The 14649-nt window shown below is 41.2% G+C and overlaps 1 protein-coding gene across 1 annotated transcript in view; it reads right to left on the minus strand.

Moving 5' to 3' along the window:
* Nucleotides 1–970: 970 nt before the first annotated feature.
* Nucleotides 971–14649, minus strand: part of IQCJ (IQ motif containing J) — a 252176-nt gene continuing 238497 nt past the window's right edge. Inside the window, exon 6 of the mRNA XM_061425798.1 lies at nucleotides 971–1121. Coding sequence (XP_061281782.1) covers nucleotides 971–1121 — 151 coding nt within the window. The remainder of the gene's footprint in view (nucleotides 1122–14649) is intronic.

Here is a 14649-nt window from a genome sequence, read left to right on the forward strand (position 1 = left end):
CCAGCGTTTTTCATGATGTACTCTGCATATAAGTTAAATAAGCAGGGTGATGTTCAAGCTGGTTTTAGGAAAGGCAGAGGAACGAGAGATCAAATTGCCAATATCTGCTGGATCATGAAAAAAGCAAGAGTCACTGGTATAGTAGGGACTAAATATAAATCTATCTTCCTCTCTCCCTTAAGATGTGACAGTCTTAGGTGTATCTTCCTACTGAAAGATGGAGCCAGTGGAAATGAAAGAGAATCTGTTATTGATGAGACATGATCACAGAGGAATCTGGAATGGATGGTATCAGTGGAAGGTGGAAGGATTAGCTTTGGAATGAAAGCAGAACAATACTTCCTGTTAGGAAACAAGGAAGTATGGCAGCATTTAAATTTTTAAAATTGCAGATATGGAGTGGGGAGGTCAAGAAGTTCACACCTGACAGCCTGTTTTCTCTGTGTTGTTCAATAAAAAGTAGTTGGTCCAGAGCCAGGAGCTGAGGGAGAGAGGAAGAAGAGATGGCCTTGTGGGGGGGGGGGGGGTTGAGGGGGGTGGCTAGGGGGAGGGGGTGGATTACTGAGCAGCCCAGAGGACACGGCTTGGTGGGAGACCACATTTGTGAGGTGTCCCTCTGCCATCCAACCCCAGTGTGGCCCTGGGCCAGATGTGGAAGTGGAGAAGGCACTCAGTCAGACTGATCCAGGAATCAGAATCGGTAGGGCAGGGGTAGCAGAAAGATGAGGCAGGAGAGAAGGTACAGCAAGAGAGGATGATGTGATGGTGATCAGAGAGAAATGTTGAAGCCAAGGGCTGGTTGAAAGTCTTGAAGGAACAGGATGAGCCAAGGTGCCAAGAGTCCAAGGAGCTCAAAGAGCAACAATCATGGAAGGATAAGGGTAGGACAGAGTCAAGAGCAGGGGTGGGGTGGGGGCGCTGTTGTCAGAAGCCAAGAGGCAAGCATTTCTAGGTTTACTCAGAGGATTACCTAGAGTTCCTCTGGGTAGTAGTAATGGTTTGGGTCCAGCCCCGGGTTAATCAGAGCCAAGTACTCTAAAACAAAGCATGGCATGGCTGAAGAAGATCTGAGGCTGCAGACAAGATACAAGACTAGTTTTTCCAGGTGACTCAGGCTGTATCTGAAGGAATTACAAGAAGAAAACAAATCCAAAAGTTCAAAGTCATTAGAGATGCTAGTGAAATAAGTGAATATTTCTCCAAGAAAATAATTTCTGCTTCTTTAAAGGAGATAACACACACTTGGATATGTTAACAAGTGTATGTTTGTGTGAAAAAAAGAATCTTGTAGCTTTGTAGCCACATGGCAGCTAAAGAAAGACAATATATAAAACCCATATGAGAGCTCGTTAGACTGGGAAAAAATATACGAATGAAGATGCCATTCCAAGAGGAAGGGGATATATGTATACATACAGCCGACTCACTTTGTTGTACACTATACACTAACACAATATTGTAAAGCAATAAAACAAAAAAAATGTCATTTAAGATTCATTTATGAAAAGAAAACATTGGAAACGTGGGTATCAACAAAGTATAATAATTAAGAAAATTGGGGAATATACTTATGATACAATATTATCTGGTTGTTAAACTGATGGTTATAAAGACCATGGTTATAATAATATGGGAAATATTTATGATAATACATTAAGTAAAAATCAAATGTAGTATTCAGGTACACAGTACACCATGATTCTAAATGTGTAGGAAACAAATATAAGATGAAGACTATCTTAACAGTAGGTTTTATGGAAGATTTCCCTTCTCTCAATTTTCTCGCATTTTTTATAACATGGCTATGTTAAAATTTTAAATTATTGCATTCAATTTCAACTCTTTCCTACTGCTTAGGAATTTCTCCTTGTGGGCTTCCTAAAAACAGCTCAAGAAAGGAGCTCAAAAAAACCCTTCTTCCAGTCTCAATCCCACCTCCTCCACCCAGTTGGTGACCTTGCCTTTGCCGCTGCTGCTGCTGCTAAGTCGCTTTAGTCGTGTCCGACTCTGTGCAACCCCACAGAGGGCAGCCCACCAGGCTCCCCCGTCCCTGGGATTCTCCAGGCAAGAACACTGGAGTGGGTTGCCATTTCCTTCTCCAATGCATGAAAGTGAAAAGCAAAGGTGAAGTCGCTCAGTTGTGTCTGACTCTTAGCAACCCCATGGACTGCAGCCTACCAGGCTCCTCCATCCATGGGATTTTCCAGGCAAGAGTACTAGAGTGGGGTGCCATTGCCTTCTCCGACCTTGCCTTTGACCATAGGCTAAATCTCCCCAACTCTCTATCTTTGCATTCAGTTGTCTGCAATCTCTGCAATACTGTCTTCCCCAGGCTAACTCCATCCTGTCTCTGGAGAAAGAAGGTTCTTCCTACTCTTCACTCCAGACCACTGCTTGTATGATTTCCTCTTTTTCACAACACTTTGATCTCTTCTTCCTATCCTTAAACTGCTCACCTAAGCCAGGTACAGCTACCCAGCTCCTCAGAGATGCTTTCCCCAATGCTCCTGCCTTCTATCAATCTTGCCTCAAAGAGAATTTTCCTGTGGAACTCTTACTGAATGTGGTATGTGCTCTAAAGCCAAATTTTCTGAGCGTAAATTCTTGCTTCTCCACTACCTGGGATATTTACCCATGTTATCTCAGGTTCAGTTCAGTTTAGTTCATTTCAGTCACTCAGTCGTATCCGACTCCTTGCGACCCCATGAACTGCAGCACGCCAGGCCTCCCTGTCCATCATCAACTCCCAGAGTCCACCCAAACTCATGTCCATTGAGTCCGTGATGCCATCCATCCCTCATCCTCTGTCGTCCCCTTCTCCTCCTGCCCCCAATCCCTCCCAGCATCACAGTCTTTTCCAATGAGTCAACTCTTCACATGAGGTGGCCAAAGTATTGGAGTTACAGCTTTAGCATCAAGTCCTTTCAAAGAACACCCAGGACTGATCTTTAGAATGGACTGGTTGGATCTTCTTGCAATCCAAGGGACTCTCAGGAGTCTTCTCCAAGACCACAGTTCAAAAGCATCAATTCTTTGGCGCTCAGCTTTCTTCACAGTTCAATTCTCATATCCACACATGACCACTGGAAAAACCATAGCCTTGACTAGATGGACCTTTGTTGGCAAAGTAATGTCTCTGCTTTTGAATATGCTATCTAGGTTGGTCATAACTTTCCTTCCAAGGAGTAAGCATCTTTTAATTTCATGGCTGCAGTCACTATCTGCAGTGATTTTGGAGCCCCCAAAAATAAAGTCTGACACTGTTTCCACTGTTTCCCCATCTATTTCCCATGCAGTGATGGGACCGGATGCCATGATCTTCATTTTCTGAATGTTGAGCTATAAGCCAACGTTTTCACTCTCCTCTTTCACTTTCATCAAGAGGCTTTTGAGTTCCTCTTCACTTTCTGCCATAAGGGTGGTGTCATCTGCATATCTGAGGTTATTGATATTTCTCCTGGCAATCTTGATTCCAGCTTGTGCTTCTTCCAGCCCAGTGTTTCTCATGATGTACTCTGCATATAAGTTAAATAAGCAGGGTGACAATATACAGCCTTGACATACTCCTTTTCCTATTTGGAACCAATTGTTCCTGTTGTTCCATGTCCTGTTCTCACTGTTGCTTCCTGACCTGCGTATAGGTTTCTCAAGAGGAAGGTCAGGTGGTCTGGTATTCCCATCTCTTTCAGAATTTTCCACAGTTTATTGTGATCCACACAGTCAAAGGCTTTGGCATAGTCAATAAAGCAGAAATAGATGTTTTTCTGGAACTCTCTTGCTTTTTCAATGATCCAGTGGATGTTGGCAATTTGATCTCTGGTTTCTCTGCCTTTTCTAAAACCAGCTTGAACATCTGGAAGTTCACAGTTCATGTATTGCTGAAGCCTGGCTTGGAGAATTTTGAGCATTACTTTACTAGCGTGTGAGATGATCAGGTTACTCATCTTTAAAATAGTGACAGTGATAGAACTTACTTCACAAGCACTCAACAAATGCAGGTTTTTATTATTTGTGTTCCTTGACTATTGGGGTGTTCACCTTGTTTCCCTTACCACAGTGCAAATTTTTGGAGACTATTTTAGTCTTACATAGTAACCACTGTCTCTGTTTGCCCAGGACTCATGGATTTCCCAGGATTCGCTATTTTCAGAACTAAGACTGAGGAAATCCCAGACAAATTGGGACATTTGCCCTGCATTCATGCCTAAGGCAAATGTCTTACACATAGGAGATATTTAAAGAATACTTATTGAACGAGTCTGTATCTAAAATCATAATACAAACACAAATATTTCCTGTATAAACATAGATCTAAAAATCTGCATTCAATCTAGAACAATAAGTTCTCTTTTCCTGTGTTGATATGGCAATTGATATATTTAAACAAATCCTTTTTAAAAAACAGATAATGTTTTAATCCAATATTAAAGTTATTTAATTTTTCGTGTACATTTTACAACACTGATGTTAGCCTTCTATTAATATAATGACTGTCTGGGGAGGCCTTACAAATAGCTGTGAAAAGAAGAGAAGCGAAAAGCAAAGGAGAAAAGGAAAGATATAAGCATCTGAATGCAGAGTTCCAAAGAATAGCAAGGAGAGAGAAGAAAACCTTCCTCAGAGATCAATGCAAAGAAATAGAGGAAAACAACAGAATGGGAAAGACTAGACATCTTTTCAAGAAAATTAGAGATACCAAGGAAACATTTCATGCAAAGATGGGCTTGATAAAGGACAGAAATGGCACGGACCTAAAAGAAGCAGAAGATATTAAGAAGAGGTGGCAAGAATACACAGAAGAACTGTACAAAAAAGATCTTCACGACCCAGATAATCACGATGGTGTGATCACTCACCTAGAGCCAGACATCCTGGAATGTGAAGTCAAGTGGGCCTTAGAAAGCATTACTACGAACAAAGCTAGTGGAGGTGATAGAATTCCAGTTGAGCTATTTCAAATCCTGGAAGATGATGCTGTGAAAGTGCTGTACTCAATATGCCAGCAAATTTGGAAAACTCAGCAGTGGCCCCAGAACTGGAAAAGGTCAGTTTTCATTCCAATCCCAAAGGAAGGCAATGCCAAAGAATGCTCAAACTACCACACAATTGCACTCATCTCTCACACTAGTAAAGTAATGTTCAAAATTCTCCAAGCCAGGCTTCAGCAATACGTGAACTGTGAACTTCCAGATGTTCAAGCTGGTTTTAGAAAAGGCAGAGGAACCAGAGACCAAATTGCCAACATCCGCTGGATCATATAAAAAGCAAGAGAGTTCCAGAAAAACATCTATTTCTGCTTTATTGTCTATGCCAAAACCTTTGACTGTGTGGATCACAATAAACTGTGGAAAATTCTGAAAGGGATGGGAATACCAGACCACCTGACCTGCCTCTTGAGTGACTGAACTGAACTGAACTGATATCATCTTTGGGGGAGATGCAAACCTGAATGTTCTGCGGAAGAATCCTGACAATACAAGGAAGAAGCAAACTTTAAAAACTTTTGTCCAAATTCTGAGTCTGTATTAACTGCCAAATTTTCTTCTACCCTTAGAAAATAACTAGATTAATTAATTTGCTCTGTAGTTTATTTGTGCAAGTTGAAACCAAGTACATTTCTACTTTTTTAGGACTGAGGATTCCTCATTTACAGAAAATCCTAGCCAATAGAATGCGGAGTTGAACAACTTTTTATCTTGACATCACAAGCTTAATTCTCTTCACCACCCCTAGCAACCAGTATGCAGTCCTAGCAACAGCAGCTGGTACACCGGAACAGCATTGTTTAAAATAAACACTCTTCCCAGTTGGCATTTGCAAGTGATCTTTTTCTTTCCATCGTTTAAAATATAAGTGTGAACATATCTTAAGAAAATGTAAAACAAAATGAAAACTGCTTGGAAAGGTATGCAGGAAAATGAAAATCATGAGAAAATGCTAACTGCCAAAAGAAATTTATGCTTTGCCCTTTATCGCCACCAGAAATATCATTCCCAGATATATTGAAAGCTTTTCCTAAGGGTTCTCAAAATTTAGAGTTATCAAGGATCTCCTAAAAAAAAAAAAAAAAAAGTCATCCCCATAGAATTCCATTTTTCAAGTGTTTGGAGAGTACCATGTGCTAGGAGACACAAGAATACAAAGATGGAACAAAATAAAATCGTAAGGCAAGTACACAAATAGCTACAAAACACAAGATATAGAGACAGGCTCCATAGTATAATGGTTTGGAGAATGGTCTCTGAGCCAGACTGATTAGGTGTGAACCATTGCTTAGCCACTTAGCAGTGGTGTGAGTCCATAAGTCACTGAGCCTCTCTGTGTTGCACTTACTCATCTGTGAAACAAGGGGTAATAGTAGCACCTGCTTGCAAAGGTTGATGTGAGGCTTACGTGAACTAATTTACATCAAGGGCTTAGCATAGGGCCTGACACAGAGCGAGTGCTGTATATGTATGTATTATTATTAATTTTAGGATAGAATGTTACAGGTAACATAAGACAAGTTAAGAAGACGTGTAATAGATGGTTAAGGAAATAGAAGCACATCTCAGGAGAGCAGGACGAACTTCAGGGAGGAAATGAGCTGGGTTTTAAGCCACGTGACAAGGACAATAAGACTGATAAGCAAAGGGAGAAGTGACCCAGCAGATGGAGAGATGAGGCATTAGAACTTGAGAAGGAAGAAGGCTGAGGGATTATGGGGAACAGGGAGGGCACGTGGGGGCCTCACCCAATAAGATGCTCTTCACTGGCTCTCTGAGGGCAGCACAACTCTGTGGGAAGTGAAAGTGGGAACATGCCACCGTGGCCAGTGCAACAGCTCTGAATTTTGATGTAACTCCACGTGTCTGGAAAAAGTTAACGGTTCAGTTTCGGCCAAATAATAATAACATGGTGTTGAGGGCAGGTGAAAAAATACAGGAGAAGAGCAGAAAAGGAAGCTGAGAAGGGGCAGTTGGAGGCCAGGAAAGGCCGGGAAGCACACCAACACCACACTAAGTCACTGGCTCCATTGTGTCGGCCATGGCTTCTCAAAGTGAGCGGTCTCCTTGGAGTATTTCCCTTAGACTCTATTATGGTGTTGGATAAAAATGCAGATTTCTTAGGAAGAATGGGGGATATTGAGATCAAGTGAGGGCTGTAGTAAAAGGAGGCAGGAAGATGTTCCAGGAGAGGAGAGGACAGCCTTAGAGTCATCTTCTGAAGTTCTTACTTCTGACTCCCACCTCCCCAAGATCTGCCTTTATTATGAGATGCAGGGGGAGGAGGCAGCTAGATTGGGAAATTAATAACTCTCCTGCCTTCCTCTGTGAGTGTGCAATTATCACATGAACTCGTGAATGTACTCTTAAATCTTCTTTGAGGTCCAGTGTATGGACTGGACCATACAAAGCTCTCTCCCTTAAAGGGTAGTTAAGGCCACATCAGCAAAGGAATCCCTCTCTGTTCATCTGTTGGCATGGACATATGGTATATGAGTGACCTGCAGAAAATAGGAATCATTGCAAGGAACCCTCACCCCACATTGGGAAAGACACACTCAGAGAGCCAAAGGGAGTGACATGGGACAGGCCACACCTTGTTGTATGAAAAATAATGCAATGACAACAGGAAAACAAACAAAGATGTTAAGGATATAAGCCACAGAGCTAGGAAAATGAGAAACACACATTTCTCTCTTTTTAGGCTCTGATAATCAATCTAGAGAATCTCTCTTCTTGGCGTAGTAAATGCCTATGTGAGGTCATAGCCATGGTTTGATGGATGTCTCTTCAGATTCTACTCTTATGCCTTCATTTTTTGTTATATTCAGTTTCATCTGTATCCTTTCCATAATTTGATAGGACAAAGTCTAGGTCTGTTGTAAATCCCATCACTCAAAGCAACACCTGTAAAGGCTCCCAATTCACATTCATGTGGGTGAAAGGAAAATAAAAAGTCTTAGCTGAAGTTCAGACTATCAGAGGTAAAGGAGATTTGAATGACTGAAACATTAGGGGTGTGCCTTCCTGTGCAAATTAATTTGAAGGTTTTGAGAAAGCAAAGTACACATATACAAATGCAAGCAGCCAAATAATCTTGCTTGTGAAATCAATGAAGAATTCACTAAACCATGCATTTTAAAATTAAATAATGATTTAATGCCCTCTTTGTATGAAGCCTTGAAAAGTTTTATTAATTATAAATCTCTTTCAATTCATACCATGAGAAGGTAGATCCTAGAATTTTCAACAAAGAGTAGATGGTAAGGACACTCATGCCCTGAATGTAGGGAAAAAAAAGAAAAACACAACAGGGGTGGGGGTAGGGGAGAAAAGAAAAGAATTTTAGATTTCCTCCTTACAACAATCCCATCAAGTCAATAAAAAGCATCACGTACAGTGGTTTGTATTCCAAAGACTCTGCAAACCAACGTTTCTGATACCTAGTATCTGGAAACAGTGCAAAGTAATAACCATAATAACAACTGTGTCTGCAAACTATTTTTATTTTTCATTTAATTTTTTCCTCAAAGAAATCCTGTGACAAGGAAGGTCAGGAACTATTATCTCTGTTTTGCTAAACAAAAGAAATAAATAAAGCTCAGAGAAGTTAACTGACTCAACCAGTGAAACCAAGTTGTGAGTGAATCCTAAATATTGAAATTTCCTGGCCCATATTCTTCTCCTTTCTAAAATCTCAACAGAAACTGACATAGAAGGAACCAGCACCATACAAGCTGGGTCTCCCACCAGCTTCACCCTCCATCCCCAAAACCCACAACTCACAGACATGGATGAGCATCTTCCTGCTCCTACCATTTTCTGGAAGGCATTTCAAGGACATGGAGGGTGGTTGACCCCCATATTATGCACAAATTTAAACACTCATGATATTAAAAAAGGTATTTTTTAAATACTTTATACAGTTGGCTACTAAGCAGAAGGTATATACTTGTTTAAGTGGGTAAATATTTAAGATAAATTAAGTTTAAAAAAAAAAAAAAAAGCAAATTATAGGAAGATATATGTGGTGCTTTAGAGGGTATGTAAATGGTTTCTCGGAGAAGGCAATGGCACCCCGCTCCAGTACTCTTGCCTGGAAAATCCCATGAACGGAGGAGCCTGGTAGGCTGCAGTCCATTGAGTCACTAGGAGTCGGACACGACCGAGTGACTTCATTTTCACTTTTCACTTTCACGCATTGGAGAAGGAAATGGCAACCCACTCCAGTGTTCTTGCCTGGAGAATCCCAGGGACGGGGGAGCCTGGTGGGCTGCCATCTCTGGGGTCGCACAGAGTCGGACACGACTGAAGCGACTTAGCAGCAGCAGCAAATGGTTTCTCTGGTGGCTCAGATGGTAAAGAATCTGCCTGTAATTCAGGACACCAGGGTTTGATCCCTGGGTCAGGAAGATCCCCTGGAAAAGGGAACAGCTACCCATTCCAGTATTCTTGCCTGGGAAATCCCACGGACAGAGGAGCCTGGCAGGCTACAGTCCACAGGATTGCAAAAAGTTGAACTAAACACTTTAGGGCATACTTAAGACTGCTTACTTATTACAGAAACACACACATACATATAAATGCAGCACACTGCAAACTAAAGCTAACAGAAGTTACTTCTGAGGACTTGGGAAGAGTACTGCATTTGGGGGTGTAATCAGAAGGGCTAAGCAATGGTGTTGAACACCTGAGGTTTGGACCTCCTTGTGTGGTTTTGAATCCAGTTCAAACAACCGCTATATGGCCACAGGCAAGTCACTCAGCTTGCTGTGCCTTTGTTTCCTCATTTTTAAAATGAAGGTGATTATAGGACTGATACACAGATTACCCCGCTGGCTTAGTGGTGAAGAATCTGCCTGCCAACGCAGGAGACAAGGGTTTGATCCCTGCGTCTGGAAGATCCCTTGGAGAAGGAAATGGCAACCCACTCTAATATTCTTGCCAGGAGAATTCCATGAACAGAGGAACCTGGCAGGGTAATGTCCATGAGGTCACAGAGTTGAACATGACTTAGCAACTAAACAGCAACAAAATACATGCCGCATGAAATAACATCTAAGTCACTTAGTGTCTGTACCTTAAAGAAAAAGCTTTCAATACACGCTAGGTATTAACTGCTGAAGTTTTTATAAGCAGAATGCATTACTTGTATATGGAAGCTGGGAGTCTGAGATCAAGGTGTCATCAGGGTTGGTTGCTTCTGAGAGAGATGAGATAATCTGCTTCATGCCTCTCCTAGTTCCTTGTGCTTTGCAGGCCACCTGTGGTGTTCCTTCGGCTAGTAGATGTATCACCCTGATCTCTGACTTCATCTTCTCATGGAGTTCTCTGTGTGTTGGGGGTCTGTGTGTGTGTGTGTATCTTTGAATCCAAATTTCCTCTTTATCTAAGGATGTCATACTGAATTAGTGGCCACTCTAACGAACTCATCTTAACGTAGTCATCTGCAAAGACTATTTCCAAAGAATATGACACTCACAGGTACTGGGGGGTTAGACCTAACATGTTTTGAAGAAGATACAATGTAACCTATAATAATGGGAGAAGACCAAATTAGAGGTTACTGCAGTAGTCTAGGTTTTCCTTAGAATAGTGGTCAAGTAGATTTTTTTAAATGAAAATATTTGGTGATTGGGTACAATGCAGAGAGGCAGAGACCTCTGGGTTTCCTACTAAAGCATCTGGTAGATGCTGGCAGCATTTACTGAGATGCAGTGAGGGCTGGAGTAGATGAACTGGGGTAGATACAAAAACGTCTTCAAAATTAACTTTAACAAAATGCCCATATAGCTTAATTCCAATAATACGTGACATGGGCCAACCAGGTTTATTTTAAAAGACTGAAGTTTATTTTTTTTAGATTTTATTTCCTATGCTTTTAGTCTCCTTAATGATTTCTGACATTCGCCTTTCAATATTCTGGGTCCTTCCTTTATAAACACATGTATGTTGTTCTCCATGGAGGCTTCTGTACTCTTGGCTTTGAGTGTCAAGTGTTCGAGTGGCTTCAGGTGCAGAACCCCATAGGAACAAAACTGGGACTCTGTAAGAAGTGGGAAGGTGCCTATTTCTTTTATTATTCTGTCTGTATATAACCTAAAGGGACCCTAATAAATGCTCCCAACATAAGCTATTATAGTAAAGTTATGCAATGAATAGAAATATTGGCAATTAAAAAATATTTTTGAATCTCTAAATTGTGTGCTGAATTACATGCAGAGATATCATTAACACACTGGAGACACTGGGAGCCCATGGGTGACACATATGATTTGCTGCAAGAAATTCTGCAACAAGTGTTAACAGCTTTAGGTCTACATGGGTGACTTGTAATAAAAGATGCCTGTGGCAAAAACAAGAGAAGAGGAGTTGTGGGAAGCAGTTTGGAAAGTAGTAGGGTGAGCAGAGGCAAGAACTTTCTGGGCTTGTAGGAACATACATTGGGAAAAGAAATTTCCCAGTCCTTGAGCAACTGTCAGTGACACTAATATTGAATCAGCTAAGTAAGCTGTAGGACCATCTCTTCTGTGTCTGTTCATCCAGTCAAGACATATGGACTGGGAGTTGGCCATGTGTTGGAGATATAGCAGGGAACAACCAGAAATAAGCTCCTGCCCTCATGCAGCTTACACTATGGGGAGCAGGAGGCAGGCATTAAACAAGGAAACAAATGTATCATAGTGTTCCAGATTAGAAGGAATGCTCTGAGGAAAGCCCTGTACAGGATAGAGTTTAACTTCCTGCTCTCAGATTCTGGGGGTGTGCCTGCCAATTTACAAAGAGAGGTCAAAAAGGCCACTGTTTAAGAAGTGAGTGTGAGTGTAGTGTGATGGGGGAGTCAGGCCTTTGGCTTCTTACAGCCCCAAGTTCAGATTCTGGTTCCAGCCCTTTCTGACTGTGAGGAGCTGAACAGGTGACTTAACCTCCCTTAAAAATGTGTGTCTTAGAGCACCAAACTTGGTCCTCAACTTCCTCCACCCTGCCTCCGGAAAGACATTATTTATTACTGGAAACTGAGGTTTGGAACAATTAAGTATAACTGTGCAAACTGTTAGAAAAAGCAAACATGGATAATGCCTGAAGTTTCTATGCCCTCTTCACATTTAAACCTCATAGTGTTTTTCCCCTGTCATGGACATACACAGGAACAATTTATATATTAAGAAAGATTACATACCAGTGAATTCAATTCAAAAACTTTTATGTGATATCTTCATGTATAAATAACTTGAGAGAAATACAAAGGTCAAAAGGAACTGCATCTGTCTCTAGAAAGAAAAACATAAGCATGTAAGTCATCCCTCATTATCCAAGGGAGACCGGTGGGAGAAACCCCTAATGTTACTGAAATCCATGGATATTCCAGTTCCTTATATAAAATGACATAGTACTTGCAAATAATCGATGTGTGTCCTCTAGTGCATTTTAAATCATCTCAAGATTATATACCTAATACAATGTAGGTGCTATATAAATAGTTGCCTGTGCCTTTTGGAACTCTCTAGAATTTTTTTTCCTAATATTTTTGATCAGCAGTTGATTGAATCCATAGATGCAGAACCCACAGATACAGAGGGCTGACTGTATAGTTATAGCACAGGGAAGTGGCAACTTCGCACCAGATAGTACAAAGCAAATGCCACAAGGGCAGGGAAGGGGATCAAAGTGCTATTTCTTAGAGTCTGAGAGGTGGAAGTTAAAGTGGTCCCTGCTTGGTGAGAGGAAGGGTTCTCCAGGGGATTCGCCAGCAGGGATGGGGGAGGATCCCTGATGGAGACAGAAGGAGCCAAAGGAAAAACAGAAAGGGGCAGAAGAGTACAGAAAGGGGCAGGAGAGTACAGGGTGCTTAAAATGTTATTTTGAAATGGGCAGATCTTCTTATTTTGAAATCAGGAAATGAAATTGAAAGAGACAAATTGGGGGCAACTGTAACTTCCTTACTGGACACTTCTTTAACGTGGGGTATGACTTCAACCTTGAATTATTAGGGTAATAGAAACATGCTGAGGATACATGCCATTTCCAGCTCCAAAACCTGAATTCAGATGACCTGGCAAAAGGACACTCTGAAAAGATAAGATAAGGAGGTGAAAACCACCACACTCACCACCCCCCTCCCCCACCCCCCGCACCTGTCACCAGGAATGGTTTGGTTCTGGTCTCTTCTAAGATGCTTAGTAAGAGCATTAGTAATTCTTATGCCCCAGCAGGACATAGGATGAAATACCTATGGAGACTGGGCAATTCAAGTTGCCAAATAGAGATTTGTTTCCACCCTAGATTTTCAATTATAATTTAAGACCCTCAAATCTACTTCAGGATTCTCTGGTTTTCATTCCCCTCTGAAAAGTCCAATCTTGATTCTAAATGAAGACTTCCAAATGTTTTGCAGCAGAAAAATAACTGTAAATACATTTTGGCAAGATTTGAATAATTTTTCAACTTTCTGCAGCATATGCAGATAATAATTGAATAAAATTATAAATTATATAATGCCACTTGAAAGTTTTGTTGAAAGAAATATATCATCTCAAGTCTCAGGCCAAAAGTAGGCTGTAAATAAATACCTATATATTCTCAAGTTACAATTTCCAAGTTGTTTCACCATACAAAGGGGGATATTTTAAAAGCATATCATTAGCAGTTCCAGTTTATGAGAGCTCATTGAAAAACCCAAATCGAATTGGTGATATCAGTATTTGTTATGTACTGTTGATACCGAGATGGAACTACACAGACATTCTGCTACTAGTAAGATAAAAGTAATCCACATTTATTGTATACTTGTGGGCTTTGGAAGCACACTATTTGCCCTAGTACATGAAGCTATCAGAGGAGCACCTTGTAAGATCCTAATGAGCAACTAATCCAACCTCCTTATCCTATAAAAGTGGAAACTAAGTCCTAGAGGGGTTAAACAGTTGTCCACAATGTTGAGCACCAGATGACCCACCCAAGATGGATGATCACACAGCACCCCCTAAAGACATGGCATTTGCAGGGTACTGTCTGCCATTAGAGTGAACCCGAGGGCATCTTGCCCTGCAGATTCTGACCTTGATTTCTAAGCATGTATCTAACTCCAATCTTTGTGCTCTTTTGCTCTTGTAAGTCCCCAGTATTACTGTAATTTTCCTGTGAAGAAAATAATTATCTGAAAAAAGTTTCTATTTTCCTCTCACCCCCCTTCCTCCCAGACACACACACACGCACGCACGCACGCACACACACGAGAGAGAGAGAGAGAGAGAGAGAGAGAGAGAGAATTACTTTCCATCTAATAACTATTGAGTCAAATTGTCCGAATGACATCCTGAGAATAATAGGCTTTCAAGAAAGCTCAGCAGCTAATTTAATATCCAGGACAACAGAGTAAAGGAGGTCTGGAGGGAGAGAGACACATGCTTCCTATTTGAGATCCCTTTTGCATTAACCACCTGCTCTTTGCCTCATTTATAATTCTTCCAGACAGACCGCTACTTGCCATTGTCAACAATGACCTATCAGAATTGCAGTATAGTTTCAGAACACAGATGAGAATAAGCAAAGGCCAGAGCAAGAAACAGAACAGTGTCTTCAGTACCACTTTTCCATCACTAAAGGCCTTCTTGCCTCCATACAAACATCAGCATCCATCAAGCTGAAGGAATGGAGCATATCT

This window comes from Bos javanicus, chromosome 1 (assembly GCF_032452875.1).
Source record: "Bos javanicus breed banteng chromosome 1, ARS-OSU_banteng_1.0, whole genome shotgun sequence".
Classification (NCBI taxonomy): Eukaryota; Metazoa; Chordata; class Mammalia; order Artiodactyla; family Bovidae; genus Bos; species Bos javanicus.